General features: G+C 42.5%; 1 protein-coding gene across 3 annotated transcripts; it reads right to left on the bottom strand.

Annotated features, from left to right (window-relative positions):
• Positions 1-7,351: 7,351 nt before the first annotated feature.
• si:ch211-198m17.1 (mucin-2) lies at positions 7,352-25,066 on the bottom strand. Of its 3 annotated transcripts, XM_046416180.1 has the most exons (15): positions 24,802-24,896; positions 20,644-20,715; positions 12,610-15,513; positions 11,951-12,115; positions 11,537-11,635; positions 11,334-11,443; positions 11,187-11,245; positions 10,941-11,080; positions 10,694-10,828; positions 9,984-10,026; positions 9,751-9,788; positions 9,576-9,663; positions 9,266-9,458; positions 8,672-8,704; positions 7,352-8,323 (listed from the first exon to the last, which is right to left on the bottom strand). In XM_046416180.1, the coding sequence occupies exons 3-15, from the start codon at positions 15,509-15,511 to the stop codon at positions 8,195-8,197; spliced, it is 4,134 nt and encodes a 1,377-aa protein (XP_046272136.1). In that variant the 5' UTR covers positions 15,512-15,513; positions 20,644-20,715; positions 24,802-24,896; the 3' UTR covers positions 7,352-8,194. The 3 variants fall into 3 exon arrangements, with proteins under 3 accessions (XP_046272136.1, XP_046272134.1, XP_046272135.1); XM_046416178.1 differs by lacking the exon at positions 20,644-20,715 and having other exon boundaries at positions 24,802-25,066; XM_046416179.1 differs by lacking the exons at positions 8,672-8,704; positions 20,644-20,715 and having other exon boundaries at positions 24,802-25,066.
• Positions 25,067-27,008: the final 1,942 nt, after the last annotated feature.

Here is a 27,008-nt window from a genome sequence, read left to right as displayed (position 1 = left end):
TGGTCACAACATCAGTGGATGTGAGTGCTGTAGAAGGTTTGTATTTTGCTGCATATGAGAGGCTGTAGCCCCAGTCTGTGCACCTCATGTGTTAGCATTAAATTCAAGTCACCAAGCATCTTATATTCTGGAAAATAAATCTATGGTGGTCACTTAAAGCAGTTTTCAGGTATTTCCAGCATACAAAAGAACCGTAAATATTTTATTCATCCCTTTGCAATTTTCCAAGAAAGACAGTAGCCAGATGTAACACAACCTCTTCTTGTTAATTTTGTCATATTTTACAAGAAAAATATAAATATATTCATATAAATGAAAATATACTCATTATGTACACCTGTAGCTAAAGCTAATGTAGCCGTAGCAGTGTAGTCGGTCCTCCTTCCATGAAGTTACAATGTTCAGTTTTTGTTGAAACTGTTTCAGAGAGGTGTTGATTCAAGTGTATGATCATTTTGGTTAGTGTTCATATAAGTGAGGTTAAGCTAAAGGTTAGCTAAAGAGGTTAGCACAGCAGCACAGACTACAGCCTCCAAAATAACCCCACAGGTGAAGGAGCATGGCTCTAATTGATTAAAACCTTTACGAAGATGGTTTTTATGTAATTATGGCACACTAATAAACTAGCAACTAGCATCTACTGCAAGCTATTAGCATTTAGCTGTAAAAGATATTGCTTCTCAGAAGCTGGTAGAGATAAAATTAGAGCTCCAAACAGAGTGAATGTTGGACCTATTGAAGGGCCACTGGCTGCGGGACTAAATAATCTAACCGGCTAACAGCAGCTACAGTGATCAGCAGTTAGCAGTTACTGAGGTGACTGAATCCTGGTGGTGGCCACTTCTTATGTGTTGTACCTTTAAAAGCCTGTTCTGCTTTAGCAGACAAAAAAGAATTTAAAAAATGTGTTATTTCTGCCTTGTTATGCAACAGTGCTGTATAAATTTAACAAAACGTTTTCATTTTCTTTGTGTGGATTAAACATAAAGATATTTTTCATACAAATGGCTGCATGGTCAGACAACCTTTCTGTTATTCACCTTTCTAAAAAGTGGATTGTTAGCGCTCTAACTCTAACGTGATAGTTATAGGGGTCCAAACTGGGTCTAAAAGGTGCTGTAGATATGTTCACCGATGTTAGGGCTGTGTCTTCCCTTTTCTCCTCTCATTTTGGCTTGAATCCACTCTTAACATGTGGTGGCTAATTGGATCTGATAGGCTGCCTCCGATAGAGAGTTCCCCTCCCCCTCCTCTCCGAGTCTGGCAGGACTGAGGCTGAGATTGTGGCAGCCCACCTCCAGCTCTGGAGGGGCTGCTCGCTCTTTGTTAGCCTGCATGTAGTTCAGCCAGTGTACACACAGCATCTTAATGATGGGTTAACCCGCCGGTACAGACACACACACACAAACACACACACACACACACTCCGCCATCCCTTCATTCACATGATAATTGTGGGTGTTTCCAGGCCGTCTTTGTGCTTACTCGTCCCCCCTTCGTCTTTGTGTCCAGTTTGCCAGGGACTTCAGGATACAAAGAAGTGAACTGCACACACAGACATGCCCTGCCTATGCAGAGACATATGGGATTTCTTTCAGTTAAAATGAACTGAAAAGCATGTCACATTGTTCTTTATGTTGATGTGTGTACACATGCTAGATTCAAATCAAAGATGAAATAAGAGAGTCAGCATCCCAAACTGGTCAGGTGGTGGCTTTGTAGTCTTGTGTAAAGTTTGTTGTTATTTTTTTTATCTCATAGGTATTTGGTTACATTATTGTGCTCAGAACCCACAGCTATTTTCTTAAGAAATTGGTCTAAATAACCTTTGTAACTTTAACTTTTAAAAGATAACGTCTAAGAAAACCTTTAAATGGTACATTTAATGGCACATTTCTGCTTTAAAGCATCAACTGCATCCTAAAACTAAAATCAAAACAAGCCTTAAGCATGTGAACTTTACAAACAAAATGCTTACACTGATCGTGTAAAAGTACTGAGCTGCTTCCATCGACCTGTTGATGTGCTTGTTTATGTGTAACATTCAGGATCGCATTCAACAAAAAAACCTCATCCAATCTCTACTTTAACTCTTGAAAATCATGTGAATTATTTTAACTGATTTTTGACCTGATTCTTTTATTTTTACCAACCTGTTACAGCCATAGTGGTGCTTTTCGAATGTCAGCTGGACAGAGCGAGTATCTACACTCCAAACATCCGCATTAATTATCCCACAGGTCATTATGGAGCTTTGGCCAAATTGATTCAGGGGCATCTGCTAACCTCCTCCTCCAGGGAGCAGGAGGCCGTCCTGATGTGCACGGCGAGGGGTGGAGCAGAAAGGTCCAAGCTGGCATCTGACCCCACAAATAGGTCATAAACTGGGTCTGTGTGTGCTCAGTCAGCTCCAGGGGGAACCACGTGGACGGAGCTGACATCAGATAATGGGCCACAGGCTGGAGATTCTGCGAGCCATTATTCTGTGCTTAGTGCAGATGTGTTGCACTACAAAATAATGCTGCATCACCGAATGATGAAGCCAAGTGTTAACTTACGATTAAAAGTGCATCAGAAGCCAGACGTGGCCTGTAGTGAAGTAAGTCTGCCTCATTAACTGCGCTTCCCTCTGGCATCTCTTCTCTTATCCTCTTATTTAAGCACAACAACATAATTACTTTGTTCTGTTTGCTGTTTTCACGCAGTTTAAGGCAGTAGGCATCGAGGAAGAGACACCCGAGTACAACCACGATCAGACGAGCTGAGAGTCAGGAGAGAAGGAAGACATCAGTGTTTGTCAGGGACCACGTGTACAAGGCTGCTAAACTGCTTAGTATTACAGACATAGCAGCTCTACTTCTTCTTCCAAGGTTGTCACCATTTTGGTTTGGGCTGTGGTGTGAGGAAGTGAGGAATACGTCTTCCTGTAGACGCTGAGCTGCTTCAGTACAAACTCAGGGCCACTGTTCAGCTGGTCTTGCTTAGCCGGACCACCACAGCGCTGCATCAGCACTGGAGAAGGCCTGGCCGCACCTGTTAGCATTCAGGTATCAGGAAATAAAATGCTCTGGCTTGTTCGTTTCTGCGCAGCATCGGCGCCGCCTGTAAAGTGGCATCAAGGGGAACTTGTGTGGAGACAAACCAAAGCATTGAACTGACCCAGTGTTTAATCACCTGCGTAGGTTCGTGCTGTTTAGGGATCAGATTATGGGATATTCAACTTCCCATTTTCTGCATGTAGGCTGCTGGCCCGGCTAGCTCTCTGTATATTAACTGCAATCATATTTACTGTTCTCCCTTTCATCAGATCATTGCTGTTTGTCTGGAGGTAGGAGACTTAATGTCCTCTTAAACTAATGTCCGCCTGGCGCCACGACTTTCTCACCGTTCTCTGAGAGTCATCAACATGATTATCTGTCTGGCCTTCACTGCATTATCTGCTGGCACTCAGACTCCTCCAAGGCCTCTGCACTTTCCTTCCCACTGTCAAGACCAAGACGGGGAAGATGGAGGAGAAACAAATCAGGCTGTAGCCAGTCTGCTTACACACCAGGGATCAAAACTTAATCTGTGCGTGACTGTTAATATTTTACATTGTAGTGTCGATCACCACAGAAAGATGCAAAATGACCACAAACGCGATAACATAGAAATGCAAAAATGACAACAAGGAGATGCAAAAACAGCCACAAATAGACACAAAAATCACAGGAACAAAACAACAACAACAAATTAGGCAAAAAACACAGGAAGGAACAGAAATGATCACAAAGAGATCCAGAAATGATTATTGATAATGCACAGTTGATTTCGGCAGATAACACGTTTCCTCTCTGCCTATCTCATAGTAACCTCCAGTCCTTGACATTAATGCTTAATGCTTAAAAACTGTTTCCTTTATTCATGATGGATTCTTGTCAGTCTGAGTAAACCAGTTTGTCTGCAAATGAAAACTGATTAGCCGAGTTTAAACAGTTTTATCCTCCATTATGACTCAGGTTATAATTCTATCAAGCAGGTGTAAGGCCGACAAGGTGAGGGCTTTTTTTTCTTTTTTTTGGCAGGTGTTACTTGAGATCTATAAGGTTGCGGGGAAATGTTTCATAATCTTATGCCCTGCGCTGGCTGCTGCAGAGCAGCATTAGCAGAAGTGAATTATAGCCTTCTGTGTGACTCAATAGAGACAGAGGAAGAAAGGGAGCGAAAGCTGAGAAGGATAAACGAGGAGAGAATAACAGAGGCGTATTTACTCTCATTCACAGCAGTAAAGCAGTACAGCAGGTGGCTTCAGCTTCCTTTGTGGGCCTTTTGGCAGGAATTTATTAGATAGTTCTGCTGCCGATTGTGGATTGTAAATTTAAGTGTTTGCAAACTATCGTCTCCATCTGCCACAGTGAATAAGGCTCTAATCTTTGCCTCCGACTGCTGCGTATGCTGCAGTCTGGCTGTCGTTTGGGTGTGAATGTCCCAGAACTAAACAGTTCATCTATGTAATATCCTCAGACAGGATTTCTGCTGGGGTTTTTTTTTTCAAACTTGGAAATAAACTCCGATCATTAAATTTAATGTTATGAGTAGATGTCGAACTCAGGTGCTTCCAGGGAGGATTAGACATATTTATGAATGAAGGAAGTGGCAGCTCATTTTTCTTTGAGACGACCGTGTACCTTGTGAGAAAAACTAAGAATTAAGGAAACTGCTTTGGGATCTGATCAGGATGTATCCTGGACGTCTTCCTTCAAACGGTTTTCTTCTGGACTGTGACCCAGAAAACAGACAGACAGACCAAGTTCCCACAAAGCATGTGCATGTTTCCTTATTCAACCAGCATAATTATCCCTGTGTTTGTCGCTTTCACATCTTCATTAGCTGTAGTCATTTGGTCAGCTCTGAATAGAAAAAGCCAGATCCTGAAACAGGTCTGATGTGCAGAATAGCTCTGCATCTCCTTCCATCCTGAAAACAGCTTCTCAGGGAGGAGGAAGTTCCTCGAGTTGGCGGTCCGGCTCGCTTGTCTCAGCGGCTCGATGCTTATTGGATTGTGTGCCCATTCCCACAGCTCCAGCAGGTCCAATGACTGGGATGTGTGTAGCTCACGGCCGCTAAGTGGTCTATCGATCAGTCAGCTGAGCCTGTGGGCTGATGGGATGCACTGCAGCAGAGGCCCGAGCTGGCAGGCTGGTAATGCCAGTGCATTTCTGCACAGATTATAAGTGCTGGCTGTGAGTTCATTAGAATCAGGTTTGGAATATAATTCAAGTGAGTTCTGTTTGAATTTCACTGCGCAGATATCTGCTTGGTATCTGCTTTGTTTTAGAGGAAATTTAACTAAAGATTAAAGGTTTTCATAATGTCTTTCTCTTGCAGTTTGGCCTATCAGCAACTTTGTACCAAAGCCAGAGATCTTAATGACTGTTCGTTTCTGTCTCACCAGAGCATGAAATGAGTCCAGTTATCTAATCTCTGATGTCATTAAAATGTCCAGTTGCTCCACCACTCAGTGTTTAAGTGAGCTTCAGTCCAATTGTCCCAGTACTTTTGACAAAATGCATCAGTATCCATCAAATCTCAACAGAAGATGAAAAATTTCTTACTACACTATTCAAGTTCAAAATATGTTGTGCGGGTTGTGAGAGATTACGTCATAGCTAGCTAATAATGTAAAATAATTTATTACATTAAGGGGTATATTACATTTACTCTCAAAGAAAATTAAAGTTTTCGTACATAATCAACACATAAAAGGCTGCAGGCCTCAAGCCAAACTGAGACAGTGACCTTAAATGCACAAATTCGAATAGAGCAAACAGAAAAAAAACTGTGATGATTTTCAACACAGCGTCTAACCTTGGCCAGTCCAATTTATGCCGAAGTGCTCACACTTTGCAGCTGGAGCCTGATTTTACTGAATGAACTCAAATCAAAGTGTTCTGTCTGTGAGTATTTGTGTTATATTGACGAGTGAGCTCTGCAGCTTTTACATTAAGCTGCAAATCAGAGAGCTACACAGTTAACACATAGACATTTACTCCATACATGCCAATATTAACAAACCACATGTGCAGCTCATTTGTACCCCCTTGTATGCCAGTCACACTGTGTTCCAGTGACCCAGTGCCCAAGATTAAGGCCTGGCAAAGCCAGATTTAGCCTCTGGGCAAAACAAATCCCAGCTTTTAAGAGCCTGTGAGGAGCAGCCTCCTGCAATGTAAAGCCACAGCAGTACGCTGTTTTACACAAACACCAACATAAAACTTAAAACTTCTGAGGCCTTCAAACACCTCGTCGCTCAGTGTGACAAAGCGTCGCAGTGCAGGCAGGCAGACGGAGGATTTATAGATAAAATGCAGCTTCAACTCCGCTTCCAAGAATAATCTCATTAACACTGTGATTCATGTGGCCATTTATTTAGATCCAAAAGCCTTCTGCTGATGATTCACATGATGAACTGTGCTAGTACTATTGTTCAGTTAAAATGTGAGTGGTCGTGTTTGCAAAAGCAATATAGCAAATTAAATGTTGCATTTGCAGCTTTTCAAACACACTTTGAGTTTGACAATGGCTTCTATTTTATTACAAAATAATTCAGAAATGTGAATTAAAGGTGAATTAAACATTGGCATTAGTTTTACTTCCTCGTAGTTGACCTCACTGTTTTATGAACAAAATTAATAATAATAATCAGAAGAAGAATCAACCTTTAAATGTAATTTTCTTTTCTTCTTCTATCGTGTTTTAAATGTTATTTAGACTATACAGGAACAAATATTTTGGCTAAAATGTCATCCCAAAAAATAACGTACAGCATGTTGACCCACATAATGACATCAGTTGTGTTTGAGGCCAGTTAGACACCAAGGAGCTCAAACCACCTGTCAGATTGTAAAAACAAACTGTTAAAAGAAATCCAGATAGACTAATTTAGCATTTTGGACGCCAGTCAACAATAAATCACACACACAGCACAGTATCAGACGTATCAGACAGTATCAGGCTGATAAAACAGCTTTAAGTGTGTTAGTGAGCTGTTAAAGACTCCAGGACGCCAAAGTAAACATAATGTTTAAGTATGTACTCTGCCATGAATTTTCCGCCAGGCTTCTCCGCTGAGAGGGCTGTCGGCCATATTAGTGTGGCAGAACTAAATGACACATCTGTAATAAGTCAGTGAAGGATCTTTGAAGCTTCTTCTGCTTTTATCCTCCATATAAATGTTGTTCAAAGAGTGACACAAAGAGGTGGTGAACGTTGCAAACGCGCAAACGTTTAAATTAAGGGGCAGTTAAGCCGTTTAAGAGCTCGTGTGTGACTGCATGCGCCAATGAAGAAACAAGAAACAAGACCGCTGTGTTTAAATTAATTTATTTCCATTGCACTCACATACACAAACATTCTCTGCCGAAAAATCTTCAATTATTTACAGAACCTTTACACACTTATAAAACAGTGCTCTCTCTCTCTCTCAGACACACAGGGATAAATACGTATAAGAGTTTTCAAAGAGAATGTATACAAGTGATAATTGGCACATCCAGCTTTGGGTGTTTCCTATTTGTCAAACAGACCATTAAGACAGGCACGTTTTCCAAGTGCAGCTTTAACAAACAGAAAGTGCACAGCTACAATATGAAGTCCCTTTAAGTCAAACCAGGGATCCAGCCCCTTCAGTTACGGTACTCAAGATTTCTTTTTTTCTTTTTTTAAATAATCACAACCATAAGAAAGAAATCTGACAGCCTCTGAAAGCCCACATTCAATTTAACTTTGATTCAAGAGGAAAACTGTTGGTGATCTTAACAAATACTTTAGTGCAATGAACATGAGTAAAAAGCTTCATTTTAAAATACGACAAGATGATTCCTGTGAAGCATAAACAAGTCAAATGTACCTTTTAAAAAAAAAAAACTGTAGAAATATACTGAGCCATAGTGACATCTACTGGTTACAGTCAGCACCACTGAGCTCTTTCCAAAGAGCACACACGATGCACACAACCTCCGTTCAAATTGTCCTCGCTCGTATGAGTCAGTCTCTTTGGTGGCTGTTTTTCCTTTGTGGTTTAATCCAAGCAAGTTCAGACATGTTAAAGAAACCTTGTCCTGCTCATTGAACGTGTCCGTAAATCAGTGGCTTCTTTTTGATCCCATGTCCCTCATTCCTGCGTGGATTTTGTCCCCAGCTGACCTGACGGTTTTCAGGTTCTGCTCTCGTCTCCGGGTAAGAAGTACGGGTTCTCGTGGCCTTGAACCAGATAGGAGTAGCGGGAGGTATTTTTACCTTTGAACGTCTTCATTCCATCCGGGTTGAGATCGTATGATCCCGACTGAAATGTCAGTGGAGGCAATTGGTGTGTTAGTGTCTTTCTGATGTAGGGACTTCACACACTCGCACAAAAAAACCCCCACAGAAACCAGGCACACATACACAAGTAACCACAGTCACCAATGTGCGACAAAAACCAAACATCGCTAGCCCCAAACTAGCTTCACCTGAGCTTCTCTGAACTCACTAGATTTGGCATGAGGATGACAGTACAACAAAGAAGAGGTCTCTCATGAAGGTTCCCATCACCCAAAAACCCCTCCGCCATAATTCTCAATATGGTCAGTTTTAAATAATCAGCAGTTGGCATCAAGCAAAATCAGAAGCTACAAGCAAAGCCATGCCTTACCTTCTTCCATCCTTTCAGTTTCAGCTGAAACCCCTAAAGCAACACACTGGGAGTCAGGCAAAGCAGGGTGCATGGGAGGCAGCTACATGCTTGAACTGTATTTACATTGTGGATGATTGGGTTCAACACATCGGTGTTCAAACATATTGAATCTTCTAATCTGTATCTGAAAGGACACATGATCGTGTGCCCAGTGAGCATGGATTCGCTGATTTGTGAGCCAGATTACATACATACAAGTGTCCAAGGTTAATCATAAGCCACATACGCTGGGAAATCATTGTGCTTCAGCGTGACGCTATACACTGCAAATATGTTGAAACAACAGTTATATGTAGCCTAAAAAAACTCCCTTTCTGACATAATTATGCAGATTTTAACCTAGATCTAGAGGTATTTTTCACCTGCCAAAGGACCAAATCCATGCTTACTGGCTGTGTTCAGGCTTAATCATCAGATGTAATCTAGATGCAAGATGGTGGGGCAACATCGAACAAACTAAAGGCTGATTTAGTGGTTGATCGACACTATGAAAGGCTGACTGTTAGTCTGAGGATGAGCGGTAAGTACCAGAGAAGACACATGATGACTCACCGATCCGTTTATTTGATTATTTTTGTTCACCAGGTCGCGAGTGCTTCCACCTTCGGCCATCTCAATGGGAGGAGATGCATCCCACTTGGTGTTGGCACGGGGGATGGGGGTGATGCCAGTGGGCCAGGGCTGAGTCATGTCACCTGAGTATGGACTGCTGCTGTAGTCCGCCTTGTTCCTCGAACATCTCCTCCTGATGTACAGACGATATCGAATGTAAGGTGGGCAGGCACATTTTTCTGATTTTGTCAGAGTCATGAAACCCAGTGCAGAAATAGTCTGTATTAATGTTGGAAAGATGAGCTCTCACCAGCAGGAGTATGTGAGCAAAGCCAGGACAAGGATGAGAAGGATTCCACCCAGCACGCAGGAGATGACCACCACTGCCAGCAGAGATGCTGTAAACACACACATTAATGGACATATTTAGATTTTCCTACTGCCACTGCATCCTTTTTTGCTCTTAAAACAGCGCTGTTACTCACAATCATTGCAGTTAAAGCCAGAATATCCAAATGGACATCTGAAACACAAAACAGAGCAGTCAAGCACAGTGATGCTGTTTCTGAATTTTAAGGGCTGCATGTTAATGGAGTTTAACACTGAGTCCACTTGGGGGAGCCAACTTCACATCAAGTACAACACACACAGGGATACGCCCCCACACCCAACATGCAAAACCCAACCTGTTAACAACATTAAAACTGTGTGTACTCACGGTTGGCACGTGTTTCCCACTGCCTTCTGCCCGCTTGGACATGCTACAAAGAGAAACACGATAATTTAAACACAAAAACAACATTTTTCACAAGGAGGTTAAAAATTACGACATAAGCTACAGTGTCAGACTCAGTCATGAAGCCTCTTCATATGGAGGCAGCACAATGACTTTTACAAACAAATACGCAATAGAACTTTATGGGGGTTTTTATTTCCTTGAAAAGTGACTGTATGCAGCATTCGTATGAAAGTCTTATTCTTTAATGGCTCTTCCTATAGCTGATCTCCTTGGTCACAGCCCTCCAGAGGGAGAGAAGGCTGCGATTCTTCCACGTTTCCAGGGAAACAACCCCATTAAATACAAATAAATAAGAGAGATAAATGAGGTAGGTGCCAGGGGTCAGCATGGAGAAAAAGGCTCCAGCTCTTGACCTTGTCCCTGAGTTTTGCTCCCTGTTGTTTCTCCCCCTCAAGCATTTCACTGAGGGTAAGAAGGTTTTGTTACCTCTCTCTTAACTGCTGATCAGCTGGGAAAACTCAGCTTGAGTTTGTCTCAGACGCTGTGGGTTATCGCCTCTTATACTCAATACAGAAGACTTTAGTAGTTTATAATGCTGTGGCAGCAGAACACTGTACAGATTTTACAGTTTTGAACATAAAAGACACAGCATAAATCCATGATAAAGAACATTCAATTGTCGTTTTTACCTTTGCAGCTCGTGTTTGAGTACACGTCAGAGATGTAGCCTGTTTTACAGAAACAATTGGCCTGACCGGCTGTATTTGCACAGGTCGTAGTGAGCAAATCACAGGGAAGTGGCTCCTGCTCACACAGGTTTGTACCTAAGACAGACAGGATATAAAACATCCTTTAAAATAATTAAAACTTGTGGCTCATTCATGTTGGGTTTTCTAAAATCAAAGACCTGGGGAGAATACAAGCAGTAGAACTAACCTGTAAATGTAGCATTAGCCAGCAATCCATCTGTGCCAGATGACCTGGCTATCGCCTCCTGAATGGACTGATCAATAGACTCTTGAGTAGCGTTGGTGTTTTCAAAGATGTTGTTTACAGTTGCTCGCACACTTCCCGGTCTAGAGAGTTAGAGAGAAGCACCAAAAAAAGTTTTTTTTTTTTTTTTAATCTGTTTTGTAACATGAAGCATATCTTTTTGCAGAAGGAAAGGGAGAAAATACTCACTCAAGTTGCACAACATCAGACCGTCTATACCCTGGCTGATTTTGGAGGACCTCTTTGAGCTATAAAACAGAATAAACATGTGTTTTAATGACTGAGAGACAGCATTTGTTTTAAATATTAGACATGCTTTGTGAGCGCTCAGCCTACCGTTGCTGTGATTTGAGCCGCTGTTCTCTGGAATACTGGTGAGGACCTGTTGCTCATTTCGTTTTGATATACCAAGGAGAGGAGATGAAGCTGGCCTGAGAACACTTGGGCTGGGTGAAAAGGCGGAGAGGAGCACATAAAGCGAGAGTCTCATTCCCACCCTGTTATGACTTCTCTGCTGGTCAGTTAAGTTATGTTCTTACCGGGCTGACAGCGGCCATTCACCAGGACGTTACCAGAGAGACACTGGCAAGTTCCATTAAGACAGACACTTTCAGGTGGACACGGGACAGTGGGACACACTGACGAGAGATGGAAGATAAATAATGCATTGAAAAGCATGTTTTTTTGTTCCCCTGTGAACTGATTTTGTTAAACCTGTAATAACTGAGGCTTTTGGCCACCTGTGGGCAGCAGAAACAAGATCTGAACTCAGCACTGACACATTATCTCTTTTATGTTCATGTAAATCCAATATTCCTTCTCTTTTAGCGCTGTTTTTGATTTGCAGTGTGGGTCATCTTTTAAGCAAGATTTAATTATGACCCATTTACTTATTTTAATCTCTCCCCCCAATGGCCTCATGGGCAACCACACATCTGGATGAAGGCACAAACCTATGACTGGGATGGATGGGGCTGCTGTGGTGCTCACGGTGACAGTGGTAGCAGGGCTGACAGTGGTGATGGAGGGTGGAGTGATGGTGGATGACGGTGTTGCACCGCCAGTAACTAGTTCGGTTGAATGAGTCAAGGTGGTGCTTTCAACAGTGTGGCCAGTTACTGAAATATCAAAACACATATAAAAGTCAGTCCACATGTAAATAAGGAACACAGACTGTTTGCATACAGCAAGTTTTCCTGTTTAAAGCTGCACGAGGCCAAAAACTTATTCGACTGTAAGGAAAGCTGCACATTCACCAACTGTTTCAGGGTGGTTTTCTTTTTGTTTGCACTTTCCTAACATTAACTTATTCTATGGGGTGAAATCTTAAAAGGTCCACAGTGGTGGTCCTAATTACAAATCGTGTATGATTTGCATTACTGCAGACATTTTTTCCACAACATAACATCTTTTTTCGATTAATTCACGTAATTGTGATCTGACTTGGACTTGCTCCAAAAAACTTCAAACAGATCTGCATTTTAGAATCCCGCTTGCAAAAATACCTAGTGCAGCTTTAACTCTCTCCTCTTTGAATTTCTTCTCATTTGTACATTACAGTATGTTATTTTGTTAGAACACACATCAACACTCATCATGCTGTTAGTCCTACCTCGTGAGGTTGTTGTTGAGGGACTAAGGGTGGTGGTATTTCCATTTGGGGTAGCGGTGCTACTGCCTGGGGAGGTGTTTGAAGGGAGAGAGCTGGAGGTGGAGACTGAGGTAGGTGAAGAGGGTTGGGGTCCAGTTGTGAGTGTTGTGTTTGTGGTGATGGTGGATGATGCAGGAGTCTCCGGCGAGGTGTTAGTAGAATGTGTTAGTGTAGTTGTAGTTTGAACTGGAGTTACTGCACTTGTACTTGTTGTGGCGTTGGTTGTATGTGTGGTGGTTGTACCTGTATTTGTGCCATTGGTTACTTGGGTGGTGGGTGTAACTACAGTTGTGCCGTTGGTTATGTGGGTGGTGGGTGTAATTGCAGTCGTGCCATTGGTTACTTGGGTGGTGGGTGTAACTACAGTTGTGCCGTTGGTTATGTGGGTGGTGGGTGTAATTGCAGTCGTGCCATTGGTTACTTGGGTGGTGGGTGTAACTACAGTTGTGCCGTTGGTTATGTGGGTGGTGGGTGTGATTGCAGTCGTGCCATTGGTTATGTGGGTGGTGGGTGTGATTGCAGTCGTGCCATTGGTCGTGTGTGTGATTGGTGTACCTGTAGTTGTGCCGTTGCTTGTGTGTGTGATCGGTGTACTTGCAGTCGTGCCGTTGGTTATGTGGGTGGTGGGTGTGATTGCAGTCGTGCCATTGGTTATGTGGGTGGTGGGTGTGACTGCAGTCGTGCCATTGGTCGTGTGTGTGATCGGTGTACTTGTAGTCGTGCCATTGGTTACTTGGGTGGTGGGTGTAACTACAGTTGTGCTGTTGGTTATGTGGGTGGTGGGTGTGATTGCAGTGGTGCCATTGGTTATGTGGGTGGTGGGTGTGACTGCAGTCATGCCATTGGTCGTGTGTGTGATCGGTGTACTTGTAGTCGTGCCATTGGTTATGTGGGTGGTGGGTGTGATTGCAGTGGTGCCATTGGTTACTTGGGTGGTGGGTGTAACTACAGTTGTGCCGTTGGTTATGTGGGTGGTGGATGTAACTGCAGTCGTGTCATTGGTTATGTGGGTGGTGGGTGTGACTGCAGTCGTGCCATTGGTCGTGTGTGTGATCGGTGTACTTGTAGTCGTGCCATTGGTTATGTGGGTGGTGGGTGTGATTGCAGTGGTGCCATTGGTTATGTGGGTGGTGGGTGTGACTGCAGTCGTGCCATTGGTCGTGTGTGTGATTGGTGTACTTACAGTCGTGCCATTGGTTATGTGGGTGGTGGGTGTGATTGCAGTGGTGCCATTGGTTATGTGGGTGGTGGGTGTGACTGCAGTCGTGCCATTGGTCGTGTGTGTGATTGGTGTACTTACAGTCGTGCCATTGGTTATGTGGGTGGTCGGTGTGATTACAGTCGTGCCATTGGTCGTGTGTGTGATTGGTGTACCTGTAGTTGTGCCGTTGCTTGTGTGTGTGATTGGTGTACTTGCAGTCGTGCCGTTGGTTATGTGGCTGGTGGGTGTGATTGCAGTCGTGCCATTGGTTATGTGGGTGTTGGGTGTAACTGCAGTCGTGCCATTGGTTATGTGGGTGGTGGGTGTGACTGCAGTCGTGCCATTGGTCGTGTGTGTGATCGGTGTACTTGTAGTCGTGCCATTGGTCATGTGGGTGGTGGGTGTAATTGCAGTCGTGCCATTGGTTATGTGGGTGGTGGGTGTGATTGCAGTCGTGCCATTGGTTATGTGGGTGGTGGATGTAACTGCAGTCGTGCCATTGGTTATGTGGGTGGTGGGTGTGATTGCAGTAGTGCCATTGGTTGTGTGTGTGATTGGTGCACCTGTAGTCGTGCCGTTGGTTATGTGGCTGGTGGGTGTGATTGCAGTCGTGCCATTGGTTATGTGGGTGGTGGATGTAACTGCAGTCGTGCCATTGGTTATGTGGGTGGTGGGTGTGATTGCAGTAGTGCCATTGGTTGTGTGTGTGATTGGTGTACCTGTAGTCGTGCCGTTGGTTATGTGGGTGGTGGGTGTGATTGTAGTCGTGCCATTGGTCGTGTGTGTGATCAGTGTACCTGTAGTTGTGCCGTTGGTTATGTGGGTGGTGGATGTAACTGCAGTCGCGTCATTGGTTATGTGGGTGGTGGGTGTGATTGCAGTAGTGCCATTGGTTGTGTGTGTGATTGGTGTACCTGTAGTCGTGCCGTTGGTTATGTGGGTGGTGGGTGTGATTGTAGTCGTGCCATTGGTTGTGTGTGTGATCGGTGTACTTGTAGTCGTGCCATTGGTTATGTGGGTGGTGGGTGTAGTTGCAATTGTGCCATTGTTCATGTGGGTGGTGGATGTAACTGCAGTCGTGTCATTGGTTATGTGGGTGGTGGGTGTGACTGCAGTCGTGCCATTGGTTATGTGGGTGGTGGGTGTGATTGCAGTCGTGCCATTGGTTATGTGGGTGGTGGGTGTGATTGCAGTCGTGCCATTGGTCGTGTGTGTGATCGGTGTACTTGGAGTCGTGCCATTGGTTATGTGGCTGGTGGGTGTAGTTGCAGTCGTGCCATTGGTCGTGTGTGTGATCGGTGTACTTGTAGTCGTGCCATTGGTTATGTGGGTGGTGGGTGTAGTTGCAGTCGTGCCATTGGTTATGTGGGTGGTGGGTGTAGTTGCAGTCGTGCCATTGGTTATGTGGGTGGGGGGTGTAGTTGCAGTCGTGCCATTAGTCGTGTGTGTGATCAGTGTACTTGTAGTTGTGCCGTTGGTTGTGTGTGTGATCAGTGTACTTGTAGTGGGCAGCGATGTACCACTGGTTGAAGTTGATAGAAGTTCAGTTGGTCTGCCAGTGGTGGTGAAGTTACTGCTACCAGTAACAGTACTGATGACTTCTGTAGTGGTCCTGGTTGTCAGGTTGCTGCTTGAATTTGAGCCTTCAGTTGTCTCTGCCATTCCTACAGTCAAAACAAAGAAGAAATATTCAGCTTGTCACCCTTTTCTGCAGGGCACATCAACTAAAATATAAGGGAGTCTAAACCGGTTATGTAAACCACCAAGAATAATTTATGTTAGATATATGTCAGTTTTGAAAGATTCTGACTTTGTCTCCTGGTAGTATCATAAAAGACACCATGGTAGGGAGCAAAACACACCAGATGAATGTCCAGATAAATACGCTGATAAAAGGAAATGACCACAGATAGTTTCTCATTAAAATGCCAAAAAAGCTATGCCCATTTACAAACCCAGTGTACAAAGCCACATCAGCACTCATTTGAAGCCATATTTGTGTCCTACACCTATGTTTTAGATACAGTTCAATTCAATCTTCATTTCCCCTGTTTTTGGCTCTTTAGCTACTAAACATGCCCCTGTGGTCACCAGCTATGTTGCTGACTTTGTCTGCTGTTTGATTTCGGGCAGGTAGCGTACAGATGTTTTATCACAGCCTTTTCACTGGAAACAGTGAAAAGGCTTTCATCAACAATGTTGGTTCATCACATCAAGTGAAACCTTTCACATAGAAGAAGTCACTTGATTGTTAATATATCGCAGCTTGCCAGCTTAATTATGCATGCTAGTTGCTGAGGGGAAATAATGTCTTAATTAGCAAACATTTGTTATGCATGTTAATGCACTTGTAATCACATGCTCACATTGACAGAGCTACGAATATCAACTCAGTGCTCAATTAATTAGATCATCTACTGTGTACAGGAAACAGACACCCACATAAAACATAAGGTCCTGTACAACGTCCACCACAATCACAGGAAATGATTAGACAAAAAATGATTTATTTCCATTATCAGGCAAGATGTTGCTTCTGTTAGCCTTTGCATATCAAGATGACAATTTTTTAAATTAGAACCAACTTTATTGTCAGACTTAGAAAGGACAATGTAACCTTGTATTGCGCATTACTTGATTTCTGCTTATGTGTTATTCCAAGAACCCTCAGAGGGCGACAAAGTCATGCACTAAATAAACATTTAAGGCTTGAGTGAGTGTGAAGTGGACAGAAGCTGTGACTCAGCAGATAAGAGTTACTAGAAATGACGACTGTTTACAACGCCGAATTGTGCCAGTCACAACTTCATTGGGACATCTTAAATGAAAGAGCCGCCTTCCATTTGTTCAGTGTGCTGTTGTGACGCGTGTTCTCATTTAGTCCACTCCCACTCTTGGCTTTGTGTTTATGGGGGGATCGGAGGAAGCCAGAGGGCAGCTCGATGGGCAGTACAAACAGTAGGAGGTCTGTCATAATGGCTGAGTCTGTTTACCTCAGCTCCTCATCTGTATGCATTAAGCGATTACATTCAACGTCCCTTTTCAGCAGCTAGAAAGCAAACGTAGTACTGAGGGCCAGATGGGTGGACACCTTACTCAAACATCTTTCTCCAGTAAGTTATCTCCAAAGCACAAGGAAGTGACAAGAAAACCAGGAGTAATATCAGATCCTGAGGGTCATTTGATTATTTTCTTCATGTACAAACCAATCTATGACCTAACGTCTTTATCACTTGATAAATTAATTTACAGAAGAAAAACCACAGGCTCCACACACCCTATGACAGCAGACTTTACAAGCTGCACACACACCCGTACCCACCTTAAAAAGTATGCATTAGGGTACTGGAAGAAGACATTAAGCAACCAATGATGATGGATAAGGAAGTGACAAAAGACGGGATAGACGTTTATAGCCTCGTGTCACATTTTTAGTGGTCATAAAGTAAAGGAGTGGCAGAATGAGCAAGGGCTTGATCTACATGAGAAGCAGCATGATGTGAGATCATTGCTGTAAAACCCACAAGTATCGATTTTGTGACAGTCTCACCCAGATTAAGACATAAGGGCACTGGACTAATCTCACAGGATGACCAGAGATCAAGATTAATGAAAAAACCTCTTAAATCAGATCCAGTCGACCCTTTCATGATTAGCCCTGTTACATTCCCTGTGTGTTACATTTACAAGGACTTCTGTGTGTGTGTGTGTGTGTGTGTGTGTGTGTTTCACAGAATGACTGAGGTCAAGGTTAAGCATTTCACCGCACGCTTCATTCCTGCATACCTTAGATTCTATAAAGGTATCTCAAGGCTGAAAGTTGTATCTGCTGGTATCAAAAATCATCACGTTCATTTTTCAGATTCCTTCTGCTTTACAGAAACTGCGCGGCCAGTTTCAGTGTACTCTCCATTTTGTAGATAAGTCAGGTGTGTGTGACTTGACCGCTATATTAGCTGGGTGCTATGCCAGTGTCAGAGCCAGCAGGTAGATCTGTGAGATGAAAGCAGCAGGAAGTGTGTTCTTAACACACATTAACAATCAACACGCAAGCAGTTTTTAAAAGGTGAAAGACTAATATTAACTCTGATGGTGTCATAACTCTCCTGTCAAACAGCCTTATCGGCTCTGTGTGTTCTGTATGGAGAAACCACTTTCTTATCAACACCTTTTGTCTCCTCATAGGTCTCCTTGTCAGAATGGAAAGTTTCCTGCGAGCCAATCTCTTTGTGTCACCACTAATGACACACTAAAACTAATCAGGATTGATCAATGCTTGAACACTTGAGACATCAGAAATACTTGACAAGGTCAGTGTTGAGGACATCAGAGAGAAAAGAAGTTGTAGCTACCGCGGGGAAGCTTATTTAATGAATACATTATAATTTTTATTGAGGAGAAATTGGAACTCAGTTATCAGCACTCATTATTACATTTTCTGGCCCCAGTATCAGCTGTATTTTTTAATAAGCAAAAGTTAGTGTGCTGTACTGATATACTCAAGTATTTGGTACTGATAATCTATTGTTGTGTCGCTGATGAATTGTAATCGCTTTGGTGACTCACTGAATCTTCACTGTGTACAATCAGGTCAAAATTTTAATTTGTCAAATACCTGCAAATCTAATGGCGTACCCATCATCTTCAGCTGCACTGGTGTTTACTGCTAGCAAATGTTAGCATGCTAACACACTAAAACAGTGAGCATGTTAATAGCTACTTAACATGTTAGCACCGTCATTTGTTGCATGTCAGCATGGTGATGTTAGCACTTAGCTCAGTAGATTGTTGTTTTCACGGTCAGTCTCATGCTCCCATGCAGCTCAAACACATCTCACGCCAAATAAGAGGAAGCCACAAAGCCCACTTCTTAATGAAATAATATGCATTGGTTAAATAGGCTTTCTCTGCAACACAAGGCAAAGTCTAAACATTCATTTTATTTATGCTGAGTTTAGCTAAGTTTAGCTAAGTTTAGCTTCTTTCACCTCAGTTTGCCGAAATGTTAACTGGCCTGCTGATGTTTTGCTTGTGTCTTACACATGTGGCACAGTCACTGTACCTTCATTAATTATTCATCATCTTTATTACTATCTCAGCATGTCAACAAAATCACTCAAGATCTAGAACAGTAATTGATCTTGACACGTTTTATGGGGAATTTCTTCAGCTAAACATATCATTGCACGTGGCAGGAATTGCCATGTTTACAAGATCATAAATCCAACCGTTAAATGAGTTTGTTTGTGTCATAGTTTTAGATATTTGGGGCTGTGCTTTGTAACTTTATAAGTCAGTTTATGCAACTCACTATTGTCTCAATAACTTCAAGTGGCATCCACAAACAAAGACAACAACAACAACAACCACAACAATAATAACAACAACAACAACAACAAAAAAGGTGTCGCACTGGTCCTTGAACTCAGTTAACGCTAGATTTAATATCTGAGGCAATAAAGCCATTTGAACATCAGATAAAAGTCTTGGCAATAATGAGTTATAAAAACCAGTGGTGTATTTAATTATCCCCGTAGAGTCCTAATCTGTAAACTGCTGTCAGTTTTATCACCTACTACCATCAGAGCACAAAGAGAAAGCTATTGTTTGGAGGAATTATTCTTTACACAGTCAGACATTTCTAAAGTTCTCAACATTATTGTGATAAGAAGCTTTGATAAGAATCACAGTCATTTACAGTAAATTCACGTTGCAACTGCCCTTGTTCAGTTTTTACTACGTGGCCTTCACATTCAGTGATTATGGTCTGATGTTGCTCATGGAATGACGCTGTGAGTTTTCCTGGTTACTTCTCGTATGCATAAACATGTCATAAATAACCCAGATAAAGATACCGAGAAAAGCGTGAAGTCTCGTCATAAACACGCTGTCCATTTACAGACACAGGGAAGTGATGGACAAAAGGGAAACTGTGAGCTGAACACAAACAATCACAAACACACTGGTTCTTCTTCCACCGTTATTTTCACAGTCATGAAAAGCCCAGTGCTTCTTCTCTATTTCCATTTACGTGAAAATGTTTCACAGACCATCTATGATGGCCCAGCCAAAGAATGAAGACTTCACTACAGTCCATGTCAAGTCAGCTTTATTTATATATCACGGCGTCTCAGGGGGCTTTGCAATCTGTAGCCTGTCATCTTTGTTTGTGTAACTTTGACAAGTGTGCTTGTCACTTTTCTACATCTCACGTGATGGTGACGTTACACATACTGGAAAGGTCTATGAAGCCCATGTGAGACAATGTAAACAGGCAGTTAGCCTGCTACACATTAAACAGTGGGGTAATTAAGAGCACATTCTGCCTTGCGCGTCGCACAGGGAGCCTTGTCTCTGAGGATTTAACCCACAGCCGGATAATCTCCTGCAGACACAAAAGGGATGACTGGGTCAGGCAGGGTGACAAGTGGGGCTAAGGTCGGTCTGCAAGCACACACACAGGAGGATGTGGACGAAAAGGTCCGGCTTTACCCTCCGAGTCCTTTTCCACCAGCCAGTAATAACTGCCTGCTGCTCGGTTTGACAAACTATCACTGCACTGACGCCACTTGAAAGCCGCCACGCCTCTCCACCTCTGTTTTTTCTTTCTCGACAGAAGAAGTCAAACAAGCCCAGTGTGGGAGCCTATCTGTTGCCAAGGAGACGTCTGCTTCCAGCTGTCAAAGCTTCGCCTCACTTCAAATCACTAACAGTAGCAGAAACAGAGAGGCAGGGACGGAGCTTGTGTTTCACTGCTGCACTGCATGCGACACAATAGCACTCCTGTGAAGTACCTGCTCGTGAACTGACTGTCGGATCCAGTTACACCAGCACACGTCCTCAGCTTCCTGTCCACAGCACCACCCCTGGAGAATAACCGCTTGTCTGTATTAATTACAACCCAGAAGGAATCCTGAGCATCCCAGAGAGCTGCTGACAAACACTCCCTCCTTTTCTCAATGTTGCTACGAAATATTTGCAGTTTATTATCAGAGTCAGGGGAAAGCATGTTTTTGAAATAGTTCTTTATGGCACTGCGAGATGGACGGATATGATTTAAGGAACGCACCCATTGCAGCAGATGACCTGACAAGTTTTGACCCAGCAGTCAGGAAGAGCCTGAGGCCAAAAGGCAGCATCTCATCAGGAGACTGAGGAGTCATGTGGAGAGCTGACCCATAGTGTGTGTGTGTGTGTGTGTGTGTGTGTGTGTGTGTGTGTGTTTGAGGAATCATGCAGTATGACATCTGAAACGAGCTGATTGAAGACAGAAATGCTGGAGGCGTGTCCGACTGCACCTCACAGCTAATTGCTGGTCACATTTTGGGTCCCTTCGCCAGCTAATGAGAGCAAATATTTCTTACTGCTTTACGACCTCCTGGCATTTAAAGGTGCCCATCCCCGCTTTTCAAAACCTCGCGGTACGTCAGCAGATACACACACAGGTCAGTTTCCTTCAGCATTCCCCGCTGAGGGAAAAACCAGGCCAGGGGGCCGCCACTTCAAAGCCACAGAGCCGACGCCGGGTCACCGGGACGACCCCACATGACTGAGAGGAAGCTTTTATTTTCACTAACAGTCTGTCATCCTGCTGAGTGTCTCATGTCAACAGTCCTGATCAGAGGACATCTGAGGATTCATACGCTGGAGGTGACGGGCTCAGCATATGTCACCCAGTTGTCAAAATGTGTGTTTCTTTAATATAGATAGATAGGCTCAGTTATGGCTGACAGCATTAGACATAAATCAGTAAATTAACTCCATAAAAGTTCCACTTTCTAAAGTATTTGTTGTCTTGTGTGGTTAGTAAATTGAATTTATACTTAGGTTTTGGACAGAATAAAAACACTGGATGACTCTACTCTATTTCATACAGATCAATCAATCAATAAATCAAGAAAATCTTCGGCTGATTAATTGGTAATGAAACTACTCAGGTTCACCCGGCGGGAACAAGCTGAATCCTGCACGTTACATGTTAATCTTTAATTTACCGATTTCTTTGGCATTTTCCGCCTCTTTTTGTGTTTTAACGAGTATCATTGTCTTCTGGAAACATTTTTTATGAGTGTGTAATTTCTGAACAGTTTTCTAGAAAGCTTCCTACGTAATTTGGAACTATTTATAGAGGAAGCAGACACAAAGTTGTGTTATTTCAGTGAGAGTTCACCGTAAGTTAGCTGTGTTGAGTTAGCTGTTGAGCGGTTTTACAGCAGAATTTCCCTGAAACGACTGCTCCACTCAAACCCAAGTAAACATCCAGACATATGTAACATTTTTGTTTTAATTATTTTGCGCCATATTTTTTTTTTCTCTGATATCAATCAATTTCAAGTGTACCAATTAAACACTTTCTCGAACTTTCTGTATCAAACTGTTAACACCTGTAATGGAGAACGATGGCGTGTATAATTAAAAACAAAATTCAGCTCAGACTTTGCTCTCTTCTCTTCAGGACTTTCACACAAACTTCATTTCGACTCGGCCTCGCTTGAACGTGGATGCGCCGAGTAACACACCAGACAAAAAAGCTGATCTGATATGTCCTCTAAGTCTCTGTTTATTCCAGCTGACTGTGTCGCCCTGCCGGAGGAGGCAGGCAGAAATGAGTTGTCTGCATCTGAGCAAACAGAGCTCCTTTACTGTAACTGAGAGAACAGATGGCTCCCTGGAGCCGGGCTCACTCGCAGGGCCTCTGCACATATCATATCCAATTAAAGCTCCGCCAGCACATGCTTTCCAATTACAGAGTGAGATTTACTGCCCTGGAGCAGGTCTAATCCAACAGGATGCAGCAGGGACGCAGTGACACAGGAAGGAAAAAAAAAAAAAACAAAAGCAACAAGTGTGTTTGACAAGTGGACCTAAAAGACAGCTCCAGCAGGCGAGAGTGCGTCCAACGAGGGAGATGAAATAATAATAAACGTGGACAAGGAGGAACTAAGGCTTATGCAAACAACACCGGCTCACCTGTGTTCTTTAGGTTCAATTAATCAGTCGACCAACAGGATTTATCAGCTACTATTAATCGCCTGCCTCTCGGATTTGTGATCATTTGCATTGGCTGACTGATTAATCCTGAATTTCACAGTAATAAAAATAATGGTTGGTTGTATGCTTGCATGAGTCATATCACATTCCTCCAAGCGTCCATTAACTCCTCAGCGGACCTCGCGTGCTCTTATAATGATCTAATGGTGACCAGCCAGCAAAACATGACACATGTGGAGGAGATGTGATAAACCACATGTGGCCCGAGAGAGGAAACAGCAGCAGCAGAGAGAAGAGAGACGAGAGGCGGGCATTTAACATGTTAACATGTCCTCCTCTCCCTGCAAGATTTCTTATAGAGGGCACAAGAAAATGTGGCGCCAGACTCAGAGGAGGAGGAGGACCACGACCCTCAGGAGGTCTTTTCATCTGAACCTCTTTACTGCTCCTTCAGACACACTCAGTCATGCCCCAAACTGGAGCCGCTATCACCTCCCAGTCTTCCTGTAGCTGCCTCCGACTCCTGTGCTTCTATACTCTAATGAACACATGACAGGATGGGAGTCCCAGAAGCAGCCTGCAGGCTTGCAGCAAGGCTCCGGCACATGACCGACCATGACTGACTGTCTGCCTTCATATGGGAACCTGAATCACAGAGATGCATTTCAGAGCCGCACAAATTAGTACAAAGGGTGACCAATGGATTTAGAGTTTAGCCAGTCCGTACAGTGGAGAGCTCATCGAGATTCCTCGGGGCAGCTTCACCACGCTGTCGAGGGGGTCGGCTTGTGCACACACAGAGTAAACTTTGTGTGTGTGGAGTGTGTTGCGCTTCAGGGGGCCGGCTGCTGTGCGAGCGAAGGCTTCACGCTCTCATCTCTGAGTCACAGCGAAGGAGCAGCGTCGAGTCGGGGTTTAAGACTATCTGGGGAAAACCCCATGAACGTGTCGAAAAAGAAGAGAAACTAAGAAGGAGAAAAGATGGATTCAAAAACGTGTGTAAATGAGCCAACCTCCTAACTAAGGAAAAGCAACGGCTGCTGGACAATATTTCCTCACACAAAGTGGGTTTGTTCTCATGTTTTATCTACTTATTAATATACAACCATGTCTTTGTTTGTGTGTCTTGGACACTTTTAATCTCAAGCTAAATTATTTGTTCATACGATTCTACTTTCTGTGTCTTTAGTTCTTATTTTCCCGTATATGTTGATGCCAGGCAGGTTGTAGGATTCTGTGAAGGATGATAATACATCCAGGACTACATGTTAATGTTCTAATCCTAATAAACCAAAACAAAAAACTTTGAAGCTGTCACAACCATCACTTTGTGTCAATTTATCTATAATGACTTGGATTGTTGTCATACATAATAACTTATAATCTACCAATATGTGATTTTCTATCATTAATATAGTAAAAATGCATTCAGCCCATACATACATACATACTATATGGCAGAGGGAGATTTTTGCTACTGAGGTATTTTGACATATTAATTCCTATATTAGAAAAAGCCCCACCCTACTCAAGATGTGCCCTAATACTTAAAAAGATTGGAAAAAAATTAAAAAAGTAAAAAAAGTATTTTGTACATGTACAAAACATGACACGTCGACGAGAGATGCAGTAGAATAGCCAGACTCCACATTAAATAATTACAAATAGTAGTTAATATCAGCTACACCTCAATGATCTACAACTTTAAAGCATCAGTAGCACATTAATAATTCATTAACATTAAAACATTAATAGTATAATACTCACAGGAGCCATTTTTTCTGCACCAGCAAAACTTTTGATACTTCAGCTTAAGTGATATACTACATCATACAGTATCCACATGGGGATTAAATCTGTGTAGATCACACTTAAACTGGTACAAGTAACATGTAAAAGTATATGAAATACACTGTGAAAAACACACCGCAGTTCAATTAAGAGTGGAAAAGTTGACTCACCTTTGACAGCAGCGCCCAGCAGAAACACCACAGTAAGATGACGGAGAAACATCTTTCAAACCTTCGGTGTGACTTTGTGAAAACAAACAAACAAACAAAAACAAAAACAAAAAACAAAAACAAAAAAGAAAAAAAGAAGAGGATCGTCTGCACCAGCCGGGGATGAAGCCCTGGGTGTAGGCGGTGTTCACGGTGGATGTAACGGTGCTGTATCGACTGTCGTACCTCCAGGGTGTAGTCGCTGCGGTGCTGCCTGCTACAGGTGGCTCATACTGAGAGCTGCAGCCCCGGACAGCATTAAAAGCTTTAGCCCCTCCTCTGATTGGCCGGCTGTCCTGTCACTCATCATTACTGCACACCCATGGCCCAGTGCCTTAGCCATAAACCCGCCGTGACCAGTGCAGAAGTGCGGCACAATAACCTAAATCTATATTTAGCTGGTTGTTTACACGAAGACTCAATAAAGAATGAGTCATGTTCAAGGAACAACATCAATATGGCCTTATTTTTACATGACAAACAAATTCACAGGGATGTTGTGTGGTATCAAAGCTAAACAAAAAATGCTAAGAGACTTACTCATACTATCACAATGCTCTGCAGCTATGCTAACGCTGGTAACTGTCAATTTAGAGGGGTTTTTTGTTTGTTTTTTTGTTTGTTTGTTTTTTAGCTAAAGGCTAGAGTCAATATGCTAACATGTTCACAACAACATCAGAACATGTTTGATGTATGTTAGTTTGGTGTTAGTGGGCTGTTTGCTAATTAGCATCATTAGCATTATCAAGCTGAAATCTGGAAACGTTAAGGGATCACCAAAGTCTGAACACAGTGGTTTAACGTAACATTTACCCCACTAAAGTACTGCTGGAAGTACTTGTACTATAAAGGAATTCTGATTCTGATAATTGAGTATTTTGAGTATTTTGATTTTATGCAGCTTTTTACTTCTATTGTACTAGATCTTTGAGGAAAATATGAAAATATTGTACTTTACAGTTACAGCCAGCAGTTTAATGACAACAGCTGCATAAAACATCAGCTCTATGTGCTGTTAACACAAACATCATTTCAGTGTTATTTCAGCCTCACTCCAGCAAAGTCCAAAGGAATCCATCATTATTCACTGGTTGATTTACACATTTAAGGAACAAACAGACAAACCTCTCAGACCTTCTAAAGTATCTCCAATTGTATTGACTTTGGATGTTTATGACAAAGTCAAATGTTGAGAAAATTCTTTTCCTTAAGCTAAATAATCAATCAAAAAATCTTTTCCGATTGACTGTAAATATGTATACTTTGTTCATAATACTTATACACTGCAAGGTTTTTAATGCATGACTTTTACTTCTAGTGCCAGTATAAGTATCTAGTAAAGTGTAAGTACTTTTACTGAAGTAAAGGATTAGAGTACTTCCTCCTCTGCCATTTGTACCAGACGTCACAAAGATCCATCTTTGATCAGTCCAACAGTTTGTGCCATATGTCAGTCTGGAACAAAGAAATATTTCCATACTGACAGACACGCCCCCAGCAGGCTAAAAATACCAAAAAGAATGACGTCACCTTGAACTAATACTGAAACCTGAATGCTTGTAGAGTAGAAATATCAATATTCCACAGTGGTATAACAAAGAAATGCCACACATATCTGACAGATTTTATCATAGCCTATTTATACTCTCTCTCAATAGGTTCGACCGTGGACTTTACACAGTGACCTGCCCAAATCCAAATGCCAAGAAGCTTTATCAAATAAAGCCTATTAAAAATATTCTCAGAAGGCATTCCCATACAATTAAACAAAAAAAGGCATGTGATGTTTTTAAATAAGTTGTATCGTTCTTGTATTGTACAAGAATTTCCCTCCAGGGATTAATAAAGGAATTCTGATTCTGATTCTGATCCTTCAGACGAAGACACGCTTTTACCTCACAATACATTTAATGTGAACCCTCATTTACCAGACTGATGCAATACAATGACTGCACCATTCATGTGCTTAATTTTATTTGACATACTTTTAATTACTTTATCGTCTGCAGGATCAACCAACCGTTCATGTGGCTTTTGAGTCTTAAGTGTACTTCAGATGATTTTTCTCAAACTCTGGCATTTTGACAACATCACTGATCACTTAACCTTGACCAGGTCACCATGACTTTGAAATGAATCTGAGTTATCAACATCCCTTTCAAAGAGAT

The sequence above is a fragment of the Scatophagus argus genome, chromosome 16 (genome assembly GCF_020382885.2).
Source record: "Scatophagus argus isolate fScaArg1 chromosome 16, fScaArg1.pri, whole genome shotgun sequence".
Classification (NCBI taxonomy): domain Eukaryota; kingdom Metazoa; phylum Chordata; class Actinopteri; family Scatophagidae; genus Scatophagus; species Scatophagus argus.
The sequence above is the reverse complement of the archived record's forward strand: the minus strand, read 5'-3'. Positions and strand labels throughout refer to the sequence as shown.